Source organism: Populus alba, chromosome 13, assembly GCF_005239225.2.
Source record: "Populus alba chromosome 13, ASM523922v2, whole genome shotgun sequence".
NCBI classification, from domain to species: Eukaryota; Viridiplantae; Streptophyta; class Magnoliopsida; order Malpighiales; family Salicaceae; genus Populus; species Populus alba.
Genome location: NC_133296.1, coordinates 1,315,729 through 1,337,030, shown reverse-complemented (window position 1 = coordinate 1,337,030; position 21,302 = coordinate 1,315,729). Strand labels below are relative to the sequence as shown.

The 21,302-nt window shown below is 33.4% G+C and overlaps 2 protein-coding genes across 2 annotated transcripts; one reads left to right on the top strand and one right to left on the bottom strand.

The window, feature by feature from the left end:
- The first annotated feature begins 569 nt into the window (after positions 1–569).
- Positions 570–7,044, top strand: LOC118060786 (aminopeptidase P2). Its single transcript, XM_035074053.2, has 13 exons — positions 570–986; positions 1,503–1,628; positions 1,726–1,845; positions 2,199–2,474; positions 2,747–2,919; positions 3,282–3,530; positions 4,154–4,305; positions 4,393–4,583; positions 4,863–4,971; positions 5,106–5,260; positions 6,000–6,092; positions 6,435–6,515; positions 6,826–7,044. The coding sequence occupies exons 1-13, from the start codon at positions 657–659 to the stop codon at positions 6,895–6,897; spliced, it is 2,127 nt and encodes a 708-aa protein (XP_034929944.1). The 5' UTR covers positions 570–656; the 3' UTR covers positions 6,898–7,044.
- Positions 7,045–7,593: 549 nt separating this feature from the next.
- LOC118060787 (long chain acyl-CoA synthetase 7, peroxisomal) lies at positions 7,594–16,244 on the bottom strand. The gene is made up of 23 exons (XM_035074055.2): positions 16,006–16,244; positions 15,607–15,667; positions 15,388–15,465; positions 15,160–15,231; positions 15,003–15,084; positions 14,647–14,752; positions 14,492–14,568; positions 13,751–13,795; positions 13,573–13,659; positions 12,790–12,879; positions 12,621–12,700; positions 12,440–12,533; positions 11,912–12,000; positions 11,736–11,824; positions 11,400–11,529; positions 11,117–11,235; positions 9,808–9,931; positions 9,634–9,720; positions 9,338–9,441; positions 9,175–9,260; positions 8,481–8,567; positions 8,307–8,393; positions 7,594–8,111 (listed from the first exon to the last, which is right to left on the bottom strand). Exons 1-23 carry the CDS (start codon positions 16,121–16,123, stop codon positions 8,016–8,018), a joined length of 2,088 nt encoding a protein of 695 aa, XP_034929946.1. The 5' UTR covers positions 16,124–16,244; the 3' UTR covers positions 7,594–8,015.
- Positions 16,245–21,302: the final 5,058 nt, after the last annotated feature.

Here is a 21,302-nt window from a genome sequence, read left to right as displayed (position 1 = left end):
ATGCCAAATTATATCATTAATAAAAAAAATTTCATTAGAAAAATAAATAAAAATACAAGTTGGATATTATAAACGCAACTTAATATCTTTTTATTTTTCATTTGATTTTGAAAAATCAATATGATTAACTTTTAAAAGTATTATTAGTAGTAGAAAAAAAAAATCTTATTTTAATTATAATATAATTTTCATTTTTTCCTTGAAGAATAGATATTGAATTGATTCATACTTTATAGTATTTTTATTTTAATGATTAAGATATTCCTAATAAAATCCAAGATTAAATCTTTTTTTTTCAAATTTTTAACAAATCATTTATACATAAACAGTGTGTGTTTGTGTGTATAAGAAAGATTTTGCTTCCAAATCCAATTAGTCTTGTTTTGACTTAAAAGAACAGGAAAAAATAAACCAATTCCGCTAACTTTTTCCCAATAGAACATGAAAGAGGGACCAGAATGCTAAAATAGTAATCATTAGGTAGCATAATTGAAAGAATCTACAGTTTCAGACAAAAAAATCCTAAACAGGGTGTCGTTTATGAGGTGTCATCATGATTTTCTGCAAGAAATAAAAAAAGGAGCGAACTTTATTGCTCTTTACACTAAAAAAGACCTTATCTTTCCCTTCAATTTCTCTCTGTGAGTTTCTCTAACATGCACTCAATCCCATTACCAGCTGTGATGCATCCTCTCTCTCTCTCAGCTTCTTCTCGCTTTCTCTCTCAAAAACTTTTAATTCCAAGTTCCTTTTTTTCAAATTTCAAAACAACCCACCAAAGATTTGACAAAAATTTCACTAAAGTCCCTATCATTATCAGAAATTGCACTAGCCCTCCAGTCTCTGCAAAACCATCTTCACAAATTAGACGGAGCCGTGCAAAAAAGTTGGAACCGGACGAGAAGCTTCAAGCTCTACGTGAGTTGTTTTCTAAGCCTGGGATTGGTATTGATGCTTATATTATACCTTCTCAGGATGCTCACCAAGTAAGGCTTTTTTGGCTAAGCTTTTATTTGGGTTTCTGTTTTTGGTGTATTTTTTGTTAAAACTCAATTGGGTTTTGGATGTTTTTATGCATTTGTATTGGTGTTTGAATGTTATAGTGATTTGAAGTTGTAGGGGCGCATGCTGTGAATTTATGATATGCAGCTAAAGTCTATTTTTCTTGGGTGTATTTTTATTTGAAGTTAAATGGGTTGTTTTGTTTTTTACTATCGTATTGAAAAAATGGTGCTTTCCGGTGTTTTTAGTAGTAGAATTTGGAGTTTTTACGAAATGGAATTATGCTCTTTGTGTTAGTTGGTTGAATTATAATAGTTCAGCTTATTAATCACTCTAGTGTTGGCTAATTTTGTGTTTTTTGAATGTAATTAATGAATTATTGATACTAGAGCATCTGCATTTGCTGGATATGCTTTAGGATTGTCCGGCTCATGCATTACTACAATATTACTGGGGCTTTGTAATTACTTCTAATTAGCCTTTCCCGTTGTGGTTGCTAGAGTGAATTCATTGCTGAATGTTATATGCGGAGGACGTATATATCAGGGTTCACTGGTAGTGCCGGCACTGCTGTTGTCACAAAGGAGAAAGCAGCACTTTGGACAGATGGTCGATATTTTCTCCAGGTTTGAAAGAATAGTTTATTTTTAATTAAAGTGGAGTTTGTGGTTCCAACTGGAGATGAAATAGTATTTTTAATTTTTCTTTTCCTATAATGATTAGGCTGAGAAGCAATTGAATTCTAATTGGATTCTCATGCGGGCTGGTAATCCTGGAGTCCCGACAACAAGCGAATGGCTTAATGATGTTTTGGCTCCTGGGGCCAAAGTTGGTGTTGATCCTGTGAGCAATTTCTCAACCTTCTCCAATTGAATTCCCCTAGTTTCCTGCTCTTATGTTTCTGGTGTAAATTTACGTTGAAGTTCTGGTATTCATTACTTGATCATCATTCATTGGTTTTTAGCACATGCTGAATCATTTTCTGTTTCTGCATGTGAGCTTGTGCGAATTTAGCTTGCAAACTTTTTTCCTTCTATTGAAATAATTTGCTTTCCAAATGTTAATTGTTCTAATCATTCCTTCCACTCAATTTCTGTGTCTATAACCATCAGTTTAGTTATGATATGCATTAACTCTATCATTCTTCAACCTTGCCAATGTATGATGCCATGTCTTTGACTTTGTGAAGGGAGCAGTTTCTTTTCTCTTTTGATGCTGCCGAGGAATTGAAAGAAGCTATAGCTAAGAAAAATCACAAATTGGTTTACCTGTACAATCCAAATCTCGTGGATGAAATATGGAAGGGATCAAGGCCAATGCCTCCAAACAAACCAATAAGAATACATGAACTAAAATATGCTGGTGTGGATGTTGCATCAAAGTTGTCTTTCCTGAGGTCCGAGCTCCTTGATACTTTTTCATCTGCAATCATTGTTTCCATGCTTGATGAAATTGCCTGGTTGCTGAATTTGGTAATTGCCTCTGCCCCTTCTTTTTTGGACACGTTCTCTTAAACATTGCAGCAGTAGAGGTGCTTGCAAACCTTATCTTTACATTACTGTAATCTTTGCTACTTCAAAACTAATCTAAAATAATGGCAGTGCCATTGTATTCTGGAATTTTTATCGATTTGTCAAACTTACACAAAGCAAGAATTCAATTTTAAGTTAGTCGTTCAATTATACTTCCTACTTCTGTACTTGTTATTTCTAAATGATGATCTGTGTATCTATTTATTCTGCAGAGAGGAGGTGATGTTCCTCATTCACCTGTTATGTATGCATACTTAATCGTAGAGGTTGATGGAGCCAAATTATTTGTGGATAACTCTAAAGTCACGCCAGAAGTGTTGAATCATCTGAAGAATGCAGGTGTTGAATTGAAGCCATATGACACCATCCTTTCTGAGATAGAAAGGTAAATGCTATAGCTTTTTTCTTTCCAGCAGCACAGGAAACGTTCCATGTATTATTGCTGGATATTATTAGGTAGAAGGTACTCTCTATGTTCATGCTTAAAGAAGCTTGTTTCTATTGATGAATGGACGACTAGTCTGGCTGTCAACATTTTATATGCCTATGTTAAACTGGTGTCTGTGAGACAAAATGAAGTGTGCCATGTTTCATAATATGTACATAGATGCCTATGCAGATGTGTAGCATAGTCTAGAATGTGTGATTTTGTCTCTGGCACTGGACTTGGAATTGCTTCTTCTTATATATGCTGGCAGGCTTATTATGTGACCATACTCTGAAAGATGCATTTTCTCTCTCTTTCAGTTTGGCTGCAAAAGGGGCTGAACTTTGGTTTGATACATCTTCCGTTAATGCTGCTATAGTCAACACATATAAGTCTGCCTGTGATAGGCATTTTGAAATCCATGCAAGTGATCGTAAAGGTAACTTACATAATGGTTCCAATGATCAATCTTGGGGACCTTCTGGAGTTTACAGGGCTTCACCCATCTCTCTAGCAAAAGCTGTGAAAAATTCTGCTGAGTTAGAAGGCATGCACAATTCTCACTTAAGGTACTTACCTCTGTCATTGGAACTTATTTTGTGTTCATGATTGTGAAAGGTGCATTGTATGTTATTGTCTGTCCAACACTTGAATGTTGTGTTAATTGAATTCCAGGGTTGGGTATTCTGCACAAATTAGCATGCCTTAAAAACTGAGATTGAAAATGGTGTTATTCAACAAAGGTCAAATTTTCCGAGCAGTTTTATACGCAATTACATGAAGTCAAAGCTTCTGTCTTTTCTGCATCTACTCATTTGATTCTGTCTTCTCCTTGGAATAACTTTCAATAAAATTATCTTTAAAAATGAAGCCTCATCCATATGTGTTGTTAGTATACACCATCTTAAATGTGTGGAATAAAATTTTATGGTTTGTTAACCTTGAGAATTTTTTGTATCTCGTTATGTATGTTGTTATCATGCCAAATTTGTGGAATTCTTAGTGAGAATGATATCATGCTTTGGATGAAATTTTCTAGAAAAGATAGTAAGCGAGCACAGGATAATGGTTCTTTAAGGATGAAAAGCATCTGCATCTTCAGTTCTATACCTGTTTGTATAATTGTTACTTGCCAAAAAATAATAGCTAATGACGTTTACAACACATGCTCATTGTGATACTTAATATGCAGGGATGCAGCTGCTCTAGCAGAGTTTTGGGTCTGGCTGGAAGAGGAAATTGACAAGGATGTGAAACTAACAGAGGTAGATGTCGCGGACAAACTTCTTGAATTCCGTTCAAAGCAGGCTGGTTTCATCGATACTAGCTTTGATACAATAAGTGGTATATTAACTTTTTTGTAACTAGTAACACATTGAAAAGGATCATTATTATAATCTGTTTCATTATTAGGATGATCTGACCTTGCAGGTTCTGGAGCAAATGGTGCTATCATACACTACAAACCTGAACCAGAGAGTTGTAGTGTTGTGGATCCAAAAAAGCTCTTTTTATTAGATAGCGGAGCTCAATATGTTGACGGAACAACTGACATAACAAGGACAGTTCACTTTGGGGAACCTACTGCACGAGAAAAGGAATGCTTCACTCGGGTTTTGCAGGTGCTGGATCTTTTTTTGGTCTAATTCATATATAGTACATGCCCAGGGTTGCACCATATGAAGGGGCTTTGAGGAGAACAGATAATTTGGCATCATAGGTTACAAAATTATTATTTAGACTGATAAGATTTATGCCACAAAATCCTCCCTCCCTCCCTTTGAAGCATACCGCTTTGGATACATTTGTCTCTATGATTTATGTACAATGATTATATTTGGTTTTTCTTACTTTTTTTTATGGAACAATTTGATATCTTCTAATGAACTATGACATTTCAGGGTCATATAGCTCTGGATCAGGCAGTATTCCCTGAAAATACCCCTGGTTTTGTATTGGACGCATTTGCCCGTTCATCTCTTTGGAAGATAGGGCTTGATTACCGGCATGGTACTTGTCCTGCCAACTTGTAACTGGACTTAATTTGTGAAGGGAAATTTTGTGAGGGGATACATTTCTAACTTGATTTGAGGAGGAAGAATAAAGTTTTAATTCACATGCTCCTTCTTCCTTCAATCTATTAGGTACTGGGCATGGTGTGGGAGCAGCATTAAATGTTCATGAAGGTCCTCAAAGTATTAGCTTTCGATATGGAAATATGACTCCCTTGCAGAAAGGAATGATAGTAAGCAATGAACCAGGGTACTATGAAGATCATGCTTTTGGCATTCGAATTGAGGTACTATAATAATCCAGCTACATCTCCTTGGATTAGAAAATCTACCGTTGCTACAACATCACTTGATTGTTTAACTCTAATAATGAGTTTGTCCATTTCATTTGAAACTCGCGTCCAGTATTTCTTGGTTAGGGCCTTAATGCTATTTTTTTCTCAAGGATCACGCACCATAAATACAGTGATAGAAAAGAAAGAATCTGTACTGTAATACTAATAGATGCAGAACAACCACATTATTAATGTAGTTTGAAGGAAGCATGGTTTCTCTGTCATTGACACTCTGGGGAATTCTGTATACTTGATAGTCATACTTTTTCAATACTTTATTTGCTGTAAACCTTGAGTTGGTGGTTGGGAAATTTCTTTGAATTCTCTTTTGTTTCTTGCCATGATTGGATGGGCAGTAGGCTTATTGCTTTGTAGAAATGTCCAGTGCTTGGTAGACACACAAAGTGTAGGGGGACTCATGCAGCCAGCCCTAGAGTTGTATATTCTATTAGCTTAGTTGAGTATATGCCTTATCACACTCCATATACCCCTGTGAGCTTTCATGCCCCATGCAAACACACTTGGACATATATACTCTGCTTGGCCTTGTTTGTACATTTATTTGGATATTGTTGATGGTACAGTTGATATTTGTTGCCTTTGTCCACTGTTCTGCTTAATGGTTGATATATAACATCTTCATCATTATTCATGCATTTTCTTGTGTTTAATCTTGGTGCTCTTCTTGCAGAATCTCCTTTGTGTTAAACAGGTTGACACCCCAAACCGCTATGGAGGAATAGAGTATTTGGGATTTGAAAAACTCACTTATGTCCCCATCCAGGTATGCTAGTGATCACCTGGTAAAGTTTAACATGCAAATTGTGAAGTTGTCAAAGAGACAAAAGTATTGAATTTTCCTCTGTTTGCACCACAACAGAGAAATTGAACCCCTGCCGGAACTTAAGTCAGAGTGAGAATATAACCTTAGGTTGCTAGAATAGTTGATTTTATTCAGTATCTTATTTTGATCTCTCATCTTGATTTTTTTTATTTTTTTTGTAGCATTTATCTCTTCTTGAATTTTGTGTTTTGGATACACTCTATCCCTAGATTTATTTTTTACGAAGTAGTAACTATATTCCAGTTCTTGCTTGTCACGAACTTCTGTCACTGGTCATTGCAGACTAAGTTAGTAGACTTGTCCTTGCTCTCTGTTGGGGAGGTCGATTGGCTCAATAATTACCACGCCCAAGTTTGGGAAAAGGCAAGTGCACATCAACCAATATTGTAAACAGTCACATGCTTCTATTGTAGTTACAATTTACTTGCACATAACTGATTGTATCATAAGAGAAATGGAGAAGAAAGAAAAGCATTGATGTTTCTTTATTTGTAACTTAGAAGTTGGTCTATGAATTTGTTGACAATGTTTTAGTTCAATTCGTGCTTCTCATGAACGAGGCTGAAACCTCCTCCTCCTCCTCCTCTTCTTTTGGCAATTTTTATTTTGGCAGATGGTTAGTCATTGTAGTTGTGCATTTACAATTGCCCAGATTAACCATAGAGACTTGCAGGTTTCACCGCTGCTGGATGGTTCTGCTCGTGAATGGCTTTGGAATAACACACGACCGCTAGTCAAACAGTGATCCTGTTTAGTCTATCCATTGTTTCTTTTGGATTGTTGAGTGATGAGCTATCTGTACATATAATATAAGGCATCATTTGTACTATACAGAGCTGTTTTTTCTACATGAATGTTGAATGGTTGAAATATGAAGTGGGATTTGAGGAAATTTGTGAGCGGTTCTTTTGCTTTTTTTTTAATGCATGCTGCTGTTGGTAAAGTATAGTAAATGGTTGCATTCAGCAGTAGGCTTATTTGAGGATTGAAGGAAAACTATTCCCGTTTGTGTGAAAAGCTTAGGAAATGGCCGTTACATACAATTGTTGGCGTTATTCAACACAGGGCTTGATTGCAAAAAACCTCACGGTACCCATCTTTTGGGCTAAAGCCTCAATGTAAGAATGGTTAATATGCCCTGTGATTAGATTTCCAGACCCTATTGTATTTATCACATTTCCTTTCTCTCCACAAACGAAAGCGTCCAAATCTTGGGAAGATTTTCCTCGAAACCAAACATCAAACAAGGGACACGTGAAGTTGAAGCAATTTGCAATGCATTATACCAGAATCAATTCAACACAAAAACAAAAAATTGTATTCTTTAATTTAATTCTGTACTTTTTTTATATATAAAAAAAGGGGGGTTGAAAGCCCAATGACAAATAAAATTGCAATTGACAAAGAAGCACATTTTTCTATGAAAACAGTACTCTAAGCATTTCAAAATCCCAAAAGCAGCATCTTATTAGAGCTTTCCCCATTTAGCTGATGAAACAAGTTTCTTTTGAAGTATACCACAAACATTGGTTTAAAAACCCGTATTTCCCAAACAAGGCTGCTAGGTTGAATTGACCGACACGAGACCTAAGAGGGAAGGAAACATCCTCCATGTCAGTTACTGTTTTTGAAGAAATCATTAATAATAGAAGATTTCTATGTTATTAAATGTTCCCGATTTTCAGTTAATAGATAAAAATCTGCGGAACACTAAATAGATGACTACAACAGCTGGTCTCATCCTTGCGTGACCAGCATATTCGGCCGACAGTTGGAGAACAGTCAGCTACTTGTGGTTTCTTTGTAAACTGCAAGTGTCGAGAACGAATCAAATGGATCTGTGGTGCCAATATGGTGAGCTCGCTACAACTTCGGCACCTTCGGATCCGATGCAGAGAGTTCAGCATACATGTTTGATATTGCTTTCGCAAAGTATTCCTTCGCTTGAGGCCTCTTGACCTGCAAGGTTACCCAGATCAAAACACGGAAGGAATTCTCTGTGCAATTGCTGTCACATTTTGGTGCTACAAGTGGCATGTAAGAAAGACAATATGAAAGCTTTTAAGTTATAACCACTCTTTACATCCAAAACATGTATCGAGGTTGTCCAGGCCTAGAGGTTGTCCAAGGCAGGATGTTTAGTGACAGCTTTACCTTAAATGTTGGCGTGAGAAGTCCATTCTCCATGGTGAATGGTTCAGGCACCAAAGTAACGGCTTTTGCAAATTCAAAACCTCTCAACTGTAGATTTGTACGCGAGTAATTAAAAATATATCGAAGGAAATGCAAATTGAAGGGTTACAAAGCATAATTGTCTAAAATAGTTACCTGTGCTTCCTTTCCAACCAGATCCATGTCAGCAAGAACTGCAGCCCTTGCTCTTGGATCATTGCATAATTGTCCTAAATCATCATACTGCACAAGGAAAGTTCAAGAAAACCGCAAAGCAGTGCCATTTGGCCATCAATGATCTCAACATACTGTACAGTCACAAAAAGAATTCTATGCACAGTATTTAACTAGACCAATCCACTTTCAAGAATTCAGCCTGCCATGATATCTTAACACTGAACAGTGAAATAAGTTCTAAGTTTGGCCAACGGCATTCATGGACAATGTGCATTCATAAATTGTAGTCTTTACAAAATTGAGGAACAGGTGTTATAAACAACAGGGGCTTGTTAAAGAAAAAAAATTGCTGTCAATAGTACTGACAGTAAATTGAGATTTACAGAGTTGTTCTTAATAACATGTAATAGATTATGATGCAACATTTCAAACCATCATGCGCTGTTTCATAATTTGCTCTTACCATGCTTCTGACAAAAAGACATCATCGATGATCTGAGTAACATTGAGTAAATTATGTACAGAATCAATCATTTAGGTTTAATAGCGAGCAGTAGAATCCCCACCAAAATTTATTTCATTTAATAACACTCAAAAAGACTCCTGACTACAGTTCCCAGGGTGAAATTTGTCACCAACAGAAAAATAATTAAATAATAAATTAACCAACAACCTTGATCCCTTCAGACACGGCCCAATCTCTCAAGACATCTGGCTCCACTGCAACTACAGCCACTAATGAGGAGTTGAAGCTATCACCTACAAACAAATTAAGCCATCAGGGAATAAATCATAACTGAGAAGATTGATATTCTATGTAAAACCCATGCTCTTACCATATATAAAACACTGGGAAACAAATCTGCATTTTGTATACACATTCTCAACCTTCTCCGGTGCTATGTACTCACCCTGTGCCAACTTGAAAATATTCTTCTTCCTGTCATAAATTAACTGACAGTTTCAATAAGGTGACAGGATTCAAACTTCAATCAATATAGTTGGTATTGCTAGAAGGACACGGACAACTGATATTAAGATATTAAAAGTAAATTTCCATTAATAGAAACTAAAAGCACATCGTAATTGTTTTTATTCATCTTTCCACACAAAACCAAGGTAAACAACCAACCTGTCAATAATCTTGAGGCGGCCTCCTGGTAACCACAACCCAATGTCTCCTGTATGCAACCAACCATCATCATCTATTACTTCTCTCCTGTCCAATTAAGCCAGCAGTCAGGTAGACTAATCATTTGCAAAACATCTCAGTAACAAGATCTAATAGGATACTAAAGTTGATTACATTTGGACTTCAGCTTTGTAGTAGCCTTGGAAGATAGTGGGACCCCTGACACAGATTTCTCCACGAGGATGAGGCTGATCCTCAGAGGTGTAATTCATTTCAGGAACATCCACCAGTTTTATTTCTGAAAGAGAAATGTAAATGTGAATTATTATAGATAACTAACTTACACTCCAACTGGCCAGGCACACAAGATAGAGGATTAACAACTTCTAGTAGGAATTTCATTATGTAATTTTCCAACAATCACTTCAAAATCTTCACAAATGGCCTTTTGCTGGGTTTAGAAATTATAATTTTTCATCACAAATCACGCATGTCAGAAAATCTAAAAGAAATCATATGTCCTCAATAGGTCATAAATCAATCATGTGCACATAGAAACACAAGAATGATATAGAGTTAAGAATTAAAACTCATAACCCATTGTCATATCCATGAGAGAATCACAGAACATACAAGAAAGTGCCTGCCAAAGCCTACAGGTTGGTCCTGCATCTGCTGATCATCATGCAAAATGATCATACATTAAACAGTCCATTGACTTCAAATGGTTAAGTTCTTTAGATTGACTACCCTAGCACCATGAATAAACCAAGCACTCAGACCAACTACATGGTACCAGGAAATCAAGTGGTCCTAACTTTTGCCCTAAAAAACAAAAGTTCAATATCTTACCCTAAGTTGGACGCCATAATTATGAATTTCCTAGAACTTCTCTTGTTAATGTGTTTAGCCCACTAAACTTCCTCAACCAAATAGTAATTATTTGTTTTTGGTGAATCATCCACTAATAGTCAATAATCAACATTTTTAATAATATAAATCAGTAAATGTTTTTTCTCTTAAGCTTTCCTTCCAGCTTATTGCTGTTCTTTTTCATTTAAAGCATCTCCAGCAGTTTCAGCTAAACTTCTACTAAAGCCTCTGTAACCAAAATTCTATCTTCATATAGCATTAGGATTTTTACATCACACCAATTCACTTAGTCAACACTCCTTTCTTTTCTAGAATCCATTGTGCCTTTTTATCAAAGCAGTTTTTTATCAAAGCAGTTTCAAGGCACAAGATGTTTTGTATGAATAAAAGGATGTAATTGTGATGGTCATCTTTGAAATTCATTATTTATCATGTGTTAGCATCCGATTCATAAACGATAAAACTATGGGATAACAACTAAAATAGATATTTATCAACTAGAGCAAACTACTACATGTTGTAATTACTGATCCATGCTACAATTTCATATACCAGCTCATGTAGATGGCAAACTTATTATGCTATCAACAACCGAGTATGTAACACTCACCGCAGGCAGGATTAGGCGACCCAACATGACCAGATAAATTGTCACCCTGGTCCACACTGCTAATGACACAAGAAGTTTCGGTCATCCCATATCCCTCAAGTACTTGACAGCCAAAACACCTATAAACAGTGATAAAGTTTGAAGCAAATATGTAAGTTGCTAATAATGCGCCCCCCCCCCCCCCAAAAAAAAAAAAAACAAAAACAAAACAAAGTGCACATGCACACACAAAGAGGGAGAGAGATTCAAATATAATAATGCATTAGGTTAGGAATCGACTTACACCCTCAGAAAGTCCATTACATCTGGAGATAAAGGTGAAGCACCTGATCCCATAAACCGCACTCGTCCTCCAAGTTTTTCCTTTATTTTGTTAAATACCAATCGGTCCCACATTGGTGATGGATTCCGGCCTGAAGCATTGATACTAAACATTAACAACAAGAAATATGAATCCACACGTTAACTACCTCCTATTTAAGGAATGTAGCGATCAGGTTTATAACCTACTAATAGAACTTCAGTGGTGTGTTCTGACAAATGACTAAACTGGATAGGTTGGGCACCAATGAGAAGATATCAACTATAATGTTAAAAACTAGTCATTGGCTATACATACCACTCATCAATGCTTGCTTCTTAGAGTTGTAGGCAGCTCTAAATAGCCTCTCCTTTAAAACCCCAGAACTTTTCACCGCATTTATGATTCTGAGACAATCAAATTTATCAAACATGCCTGAATGACCATAAAGATTATAACAATATAAATTATGCACTCCTCAAGCACAATCTTACCCATCATATATACGGTTATACAGCCGAGGAACACTACAAAATACTGTTGGTCTTAAAGCAGACAAATCATCCAGCAATTTCAAATTGTCCTGCAAGTTTGAGAAACTAAGCCACAAGTGTGTTTGTATGAAGACACCCAAAATGTACCTAGTTAAGCATTGAAAAAGATAGCTGTATTAACTGCAGACCAACGTTTAGTCTTTAGTTTCTTCAAATGTATGTGTAGTTTCATTACAAGGGTTATTTCATGCTCAAAACAGTTGTGACACAAATATATCAGATCAGAAGATGGTCTCCTGACAAGATATCTTTTGGCCTACTGTGCCAAGAAAACTATGATAAAACCTATTTACTATGCATAATGACTTGACTATAAAACCTCCCTGACAAAGTTCTCTACCTCACAACAGCATTCTTGAACTAGGCCAAACCATAAAAATTCTTTAACTAATCCCTAACTAAAATAGGAATTAGAGTCATGACAACAAGTGTGTGTGTGTGTGTGTATCAGGCAGAATTGTCACATACTCCCTGGTAGAATCCAACAGCAACACCATAGTAAACTGACATGATCTGGTTACTCCGTTCATATATGTGCGCCAAAGGAAGATAGGATATATAACTGCAAAAGATAAATAGAAGTCAAATCAGAAAAGTATATAAAGTATCTTTCAACAAAGTCTTAATATGAATTGAAGATGAAACTTACATATCTGCAGGGTTGAATTTGATTGCCATGCAGAAACCAGCAACACTTGAAATTAAGTTGTTATGTGTCAAGACAACTCCCTTCCAGAGAAATATAAGGCTAATCATTGTGGAGATGAGACAGTAGCAGCAAAAGCTGAGAACCATATTTCAAAAAACATGTATCGTACCTTTGGTGTGCCAGTAGTACCACTAGTATAGCATATGGTGGCAACATCCTCAGGTTTAGGAGGGATAAAAGGTTGCAGGCTACTGCAGCCCTAAAATAAAAACCATTTGTAAGGTGGCATAATTTTTTTTAAGTTATAACAGACATGCTCAATTTCTATTGCATTGCAGATTGAGAATTGACCGGTCTGATTGTGAATTTTGAATTAAGATAGAAAGCTGGTCTACAATAAAAAATTTGTTGAGAAACATTTACAAAGCCATTCTCAATTTCAATTTAGGAATTTAAATTAAGGTGGAAATCTTGTCCACAATCAAACTATTGCTAATATTACAAGTAAATATCTGATGCAATAAGCATTAGAAACACACAAAAGAAAGTACATGTATCGCTAAACTGGAAAAGTGATTGATTTGTCAAACACGTCAAACTCATCAACATAATCCTAACAGTTTGGCTTGTTCAGTTTATATTGTCAATTTCTCAATGCTAAAAACATAAGTAGAGATTGGGATCACTTATTTTTATACCATGGGAGACAATGATTCATTAGCCATCCAGAGAACAAAAACCATCCAAGTCAAATCAACTAAGTACTTTAACATATTTCAACAACCAACAATCAAAAAATTCTAGAAGGAATTTCAAAGAGATTCAATTTTAAAACAGGGATTCCTTGTCTCAAGCTACACAGTTCTAATATGGTCCACATACCAAAAAAATTTAGCCACATACTGCTAGCCTACTTAAAATAAGAAAGGCAAAGTTTCAGAATAAAAATTACCTCACTGAATAGTTTTGTATATGATCTGAGCTTCACTCCAGATGCCAAAGGAAGTGATGGTAAGTGTTCATCTACACCTCCCACTACCTGCCATAAAGTATACAACACAGAATGAGAATAAGGTCCATGGTATTCTTTAGTTGATTAGGAACTTAGTAAAGACCATAGAAGTACATACCACTATAAGTCGTACAGATGGAATCTCAGATATGAAGCTAAGCAGCTGCAAGTTCCAGGAGAGAACATGAGACACATTGCAATTCAAATCAAGCTAACATCAGATCTGCTAAACTCATAGGTTATATATACATGAGATAAGAACATGTAATATAGCCAAATACGAGTATGCCACGGGATTCCAGCTTCAGTTATCAATTATTTATCAGAAAGTTCTACCCATTACTATATCATCATCTCATGTTATGAGAACAGAGGAATCTAGAACAACCAATTCAAGTACATTGAGTATGGGTGTCTCCCGTTTCCCAAAATAAACTAGCAGAAAAATATGCAACAAAAATTAGTAGAAGAAAATTTAAGCCTTTTCTGTTGTACGAGAGAGGGAGACGAAGAGAGAAGCAGAGGGGGAAAACAAGGAAAAGTACTTGGAAGACCTGAATCACCTTACTCCTGAGACAAGTTTTATAACAACTAGATTCAAGTATTAACAACCTATCATCTAGCAATGTTTGTTAAACTCAATGCACATTGAGCATGAACAGAAAATTGATGATTTAGTGAAGATAATTCACAGCAAGCCAGTTTCTTTCATAATGTACAGGCCTTTAACCTAGTCAAAATGTATCGAAGTCTTGTTTAAGAATAAGAAGTGAACTAAGAACCCAAGGTGATGCTACCTAGCTAGACATGGATTCTACTATGTAGAAGGGTAGATTTAAAAAGCAAAGATTAAACTCACGGTGTTCAATGTCTCTGGGACACAGAAGATTGCTTGCACATCAGCATGATTCACAACAAACTTAACTGCATCAGGACCTGCGCACAGAATCAGACATTGTAAGAACAGGACAAATGTATCAAGAAAGATGCATTTTTTATCAGTCATGTACGTACCAAGTGTGTCATATAAGGGAACTGAAATATAAGAATATGCTGTACAAGCGTGATCCACAATCAACCACTCTGGTCTATTTATAAAATAGAGTCCAATGCAAGCTCCCTGTTCCACAAGAAACAAATTGATGTCAAAGCAACTACATTAAAAGTAACATGTCACATGGAAGTATGATTTTTGATTTGAGCATTACTGAAGAGGCTAGCTACATAGTGTCAGCTAATACACAAGCTAAGTATTAGATAACAGAACATCAAATATTACATACGCATGTGAAAACAATTACACGCATTTTTTTAAGAAAAAAAATAACTCCTACAAAATACAAATCCAAATTATCTAGAAAATGACTCACTTTTTGTAACCCGTGAAAACGAAGGGCAGAACCTATAGCTTCCCTAGCAGCACCAGCTTCTCCATATGTCATCCATGTATAACTTTCATATATAAAAAGTCAAATTTTTAATCCATGAAAAAAAAATAGAATCAAATTCCATTAATTAACAACTCACTCTCCAATCATTCCATCTGCCTGAACTCGTGTGCCCAAGTACTTGTAATCTCCAAAAGTTTTAACAGCATGTCTATAAACACCAAAAAAAAGAAAAAAAATTATGATAAGCACCTTAGAACTATTTGTTCTTAAACTGTTTCATTGACCAAACCATTTATGTTTCAATTTCAAAATTAAAGACCCTTTAAACTACATACGCAATAAAATGAGTAGTTGAGATTCTTACACAAAGTTATCATGTAATGTCTCGATCTCAGGGTGATCATGAAACCTAGTTACAATCTTCATTGGCGACCGTGCAGATCTACCATTACATAAACAAGTAGAATTCATAATCAAGCAATTCTTAACCAATTAATTACTATAAAAAACAATAATTAAGTTCAAACTAATCGAAATTAAACTAAAAAAAAAAAAAACAAGAAGCAAATTAAGCATTGCTTACCTATACACATTCCACTTCCCTGTTTGCAATTTCTCCGGTAAACAAACACTGTACTGTTGACCTGCTCAGCAAATAAAAAAATAATAATAACAATAAATTCAATCATCAAAACATTAAAAGAATAACACATAAATATTTAAAAATAAATAAACAATTATCCAAATGATAGTAATTATTTATTTGCAAGCAATCAAAAACAGTTGGGAGCTTCATTTAACCGCTTAAACTAACTAAAACCGTTAAAAAACAACGCAAAAACCGCGAAAAAAATACATATTCAAAATCAGTAAGCGCATAAAATCTAGCGATCTAAAAAATGTTATAAACTTGAAACATAAGTTGATACTTATAAACAAGTATAAGTGTAAGTGTAGGAATGCATCAAGAGAGAGATATTACGGTGAACGAACTGTGAGGAGGAGGTGAGGTTAGCTTGGAAGTCGGATTGATCGGCGGAGATGGAAGTGAGGATGTGATTCTGGATAGATTTGAGACGACGTTGAGCCGGTGAATCCATGGAAAGAGAATGAAAATAATTTTCTCGGGAAAATTATGTTTCGGTGTTTGCTTGTTTGGAGGGAAAGAAAATAAATGGAAGTGATATACTTTTTTGTTTCAGGAAGTCATGAATAATTATTGAAGAATGTGATCGTGACGGGTGGGCACGGGGATTAAGACGAAGTGATGACATGGCAGAAAAGTAGATAAAGATGAGGTCCACTTCTTGGTAGGGTTCGCTGGCAAATATCAAATTAGTCCTCTTGGAAAGTATTAAGTAGTCCCTAAACAAGTTTTTTCCTTTAAGTCATCATTTTACCGACTTGAAATCGTGGGTTTTGGCACAACCAACACTGACCTAATTTTACTGACCAAAACTTATTTAATATTATAATAATAGTTGTTTTTTTAATTATTTTTTATTTTAAAATATGTTAAAATATTTTTTATTTTAAAAAAATATTTTTAATATCAATATATTAAAATAATTTAAAAACAAAAAACAATGGAGTAAAAAAAAAAAATAAGTAGCGTACACACACATATATATATATATAATTACTGTAGAGTATTTTTTTAAAGCAAGTTAGGAGGTATATCTAAAGTTTAAAAATATCATATTGGATGTGGGTCAACCTAATTATTTTATTGAAATGAAATTGTGTGAATTTTAAAAATAAAAAATAAAACAACATAAAACGGTTTTTTAAATGCCATAATTGTATCAAACAAATCACCTTATTGTTCTCCATGCACCATGTCAAAAAAATATTTTCATGTTACCATTTAGTAGATAGCATAATGGTAAGAACTTAAAATAAACGGGTTTATTTTTCTTATAGTTTCAGGTTCGAGCCATATAATTGTTAATATAATATCTACTAGAGACTTACATGGTTATTAATTTCAGAGTCCGTGGAATTAGTCGAGGTACACAGAAACTAACCCAAACACCCACATTAATAATAAAAAAAAATTGTTTCCATGTGAATTTTGATAGAATTAATCAACTATATTTGCTGACATTGACGGAGCTTGAAAGACTTGTTCAGAATTTTGTAAGTTTTTGAGGACTTAATTGATAAAAATAAAATAACAATTCCGTGATATCCGGAGTGATTCAAGAATGGCTATATTTTGCTTGTGTTGATGGCTAATCGAGTTGTTGTGACTTACGCACTCCCGTTTGTGATTTTGAGCGTCACCCAAACGCGGTCTAAATATTATTATTTTGGCATGTCTGAAAAGGAAAGATGTCTGTTAAGGACCCACCCACTTTGATGGATTGAGGGGGTGGGGGGTGGGGGGTGGACTATATATAAATACATTTAGTGTATGATTGGGAAAGCTTTTAAATTGTGTTTTTTTTTAATTTTTATTTTTTATTTAAAATTATTTTTTTATATTTTATATTGTTTTGATATGTTATTTTCAATAATGATTTTGAAACAATAAATAAAAAATAATAATCTTAATATATTTTCAAATAAAATATACTTTTGAAAAGCAATTATTATCACATTATATTTAGTGCTTGTTTAGGTTTACTAATTTGCTGATTTTTGCTTTTATCTATGTTTGTAGTTTTTAGATTTTTTAAACAATAATATTATATTTATTATTTACATGTGTTATTTTCAAAAATTATAATTTATAGTTTTTAAAAAGTCATGGTAACGAATCATAGCTTTTCCAAGCAAACCATTACCTGGTTGAACCTTTAAATTACTTGTTTGCAATTTATATATTTTTCTTGATTTTTAGTCTTTTTATGTTTGTTAACATGGTGCATCACGTTAATAAATAAGCTTTTAATAACAGTAAGATTTTATATTAAACACCCAGGGAAAAAAATAAAGATAATTTATCCAAACTTTATAATATTATTTTTTGATGTGATTGTTATTTAATTAAAATATTTTAAAAATTATATATGAAAATTTTCATTTTACGAAGCTCAGTGAATAACTTAATAGTTACTTTCATGGGCCCACTTAAAAAAAATAAAGAGATATAACCAGGGGAGAAAAATTTAAGTGAAAATATCATTATTATTTTTAGGATGTCGTGGATTTTATGTTTTTTTTTATTCGTGTCTATTTTTTTTTTAACACAAACCTTAGAAAGTAGTTACTAATATATTACTAATTATTTTATAAACACTATAAAAATTCATATATAGAAAAATTTGAAAATATTTGCACGTCTTAAAAAAAGAAAAGCTCCGTATTTATTATGTTTTATTTTGTAAGATTTTGTTTTAAAAATTATTGTAGTACTCTTGATTTTGTTTCCATATCGATGAATTATTAGTCTTTATTTTTTTTTATATATTTTTTTTTTTTGCATCGACGTGTTTTGAAAGTAAAAGAACTAAAAATTATTTCTATACAAATTTTCATTGATAATCTTTCAATCTCCAGACAAAAAATCATCCACTAGCAGGACAGATTTTAATGCAATGTCCTTTCTATTAATGATACACGGTCCACCCAGAAAGCTTAGGGTATGTTCGCTTATTAGTACGGTTTTTTTAAAATGATTTAATAAAATAACACATTTAAAAACAAACAATAAAATAGCACGGATTGAAGATCTACTGTGATTGAAAAATACAATATTTCAAGGAAATTTCAAGAGTTGCGGAAATTATGATGATGGAGAGGAGAGAGAGAGAAAAATCTCGAATATATATTAAAGTTTTAATTACAATACCATTGATATTATGGAATACCTCGGCAAAATAAATCTAATAACACAAAAAAAATTACTAATAATAACTGCAGTACGCCACATTTGTAGTTAAAATATAACAAGTACCCACTTGCCTCGGGTCTGTCACTACAATCTTTTTTCTCCCTATCTTCAAGACTACACGAAAAAGAAGAGAAAACAAAAAAGAAAATAAAAAAACTTAAAAACACGTCAAAATTTTAATTATAACATTATTAATAATATTAAAAATATTTCAACAAGATGAATTTAACGATACCAAAAAAATTACCAATAATAACTAGAATGCGGGTGGTAAGTGCGGGGTACTCGGGTTACTATTGATAATTTTTTTTAGCATTGTTGGATTCATCCAGTCAAAAAAAATTTTAAACACTAATGATATCATAATTAAAGTTCCAATAACATCTAAAGTCTCTTGTTACTCTTATCCTCTCTCTCGTAATTCATGCAATTTCTTTTATAATTTACTTAAAATGTAATGTTTTTTTTAACCGTAACAAGTTTGAATATCATATTTTTCAATCATAATATATATATAAAAAAAATTTATATTGATGTTTTTAAAATTGTGTTATTTTGCTAGATTTTATTTTTAAATAATGATATTTCTAAAAAAAAATCGAAAGCCTTAGGGGTTTATGGCCAGGCATAGGTTTTACCGTGTTGAAATTCAAAACTATCCTGAATCTGGTCCTAAGTCTTTGATGAGGGGTCGCCCATCATCAATTAATGCTCGGGTTTAATTACTTGATCAGATCTGATTTATGGTAGGTCCAGTCTAAAATATAATAATGTTTAAGACCATGTCATGATTCTTTGTAGCATATGGTAATAATTAAAAATAAAAATTCTTTGGAATAAAACTAGACGATGTTTTTTAATAAATTATTTACTAGCTGTCAAATCCAAGCCAATTGCACGTCTCAAACTTATACTTATTACGATCTTCGAACTTATAAAATTCACCGTAATCATTGATCAAGATCTGTCCACGTGTCGTGGTGCCTTTTGTAAAGAAATAATGCCACGCGGTTAAAATATTCCATTTATTTTTTTAATATATAGAAACACGTCCAACATTCCTAATATTCATTGACTATAATCTATCTTAATTTTAACCGGGTAATTGATGGATTTTTATTCCCTATGTTATCCTTTCTGATTTTAATACAGATGAAAATCATGTAAAGTAATTTTTTATGTATTAGCTCGGCCATGGATTTAATTTATCCTAAAATTGATTACAAAAAATATTTAATCTCAATTTGTAAAAATTACCTTGAAATTATCACTTGGCTGTGATTGCACTACTTGGCGGGCCTACGTGTCTGGTTTTGTGAGCCTAATGGTGGGCTGCAAGCCTTTCTGTAAAGGATCGAGGCAGTGGACTGAGAAGGATTTGCCTTTAGCCATCTCATTATAAAATAAATAATTTTTATTATTTTATTAAACCATTTACAACTCTATCATTTGTGAAATATATCAAACAAAAACTATATTTAAAAAAAAAATTTAAGTGAGCAACAACATCAGATTGAATATTAGCAAAAAAATTTTTTGGATTGCGATCAAATTCTACAAACACCACATCATTAAACGATCCATGTTTAATTTATGTAGTATCATTGAATAATATTAAACACTAATTTTTTTTTAATAAAACATAATTTAAAATAAAAAATATTTTTTTTACTTTACTGGGTCGGACTCGATTCAATGCATTTGACTTTAAACCAAATCAGATCTAGCCGGAAACAATAGAAGTCATTCTCAACTATTTATTTAAGTGAATAATGGAGAGTGATGCACTCTCCACTCCATGGAAAGAAGAGTTAAAAGCAACATTAAGTTCCTTTTAACAACCTTGCATGTTTGGTGATTGTTTTTTAAATAATTTTTCGTGTTAAAATGCGTACTAATAATATTTTTTATTTTTAAAAAAATTATTTTTGACACCAGCATATCAAAATGATTTAAAAACACTAAAAATATATTAATTTGAAGTTAATAAAAAATAAAAAAAATTTAATTTTTTTTTAAATATTTTTAAAATACAGAAAAAAAAAAAAAAAAAAAAGCTATAATGGGTCCATGCTAGCCAGTTTTCTAACATGTAGCTGCTCCCTCCCGAATTTTATTCAAATGGAAGCTTCTTTCAACTCTCGGAAACGGAAAGGGGATGTCTTGTACAAAAGGCTTATTGTCTGTAACACGGGGTCCTACACCATGGACTGTTGAGGAGCATGCTTAGTAAATTGTCCAAGCTTTTATACCGGGATTGTTTTGGCATGTTTATTTTTTATGTTTTAAAAATATTTAAAAAAAAATTAATTTTTTTTATTAATTTTAGATTAATATTTTTTAGAATTTTTAGATCATAACATGTTGATATTAAAAATAATTAACATATATTTTAATATATAAAAATTATTTAAAAAATAATTATAATTATACTATCGAAT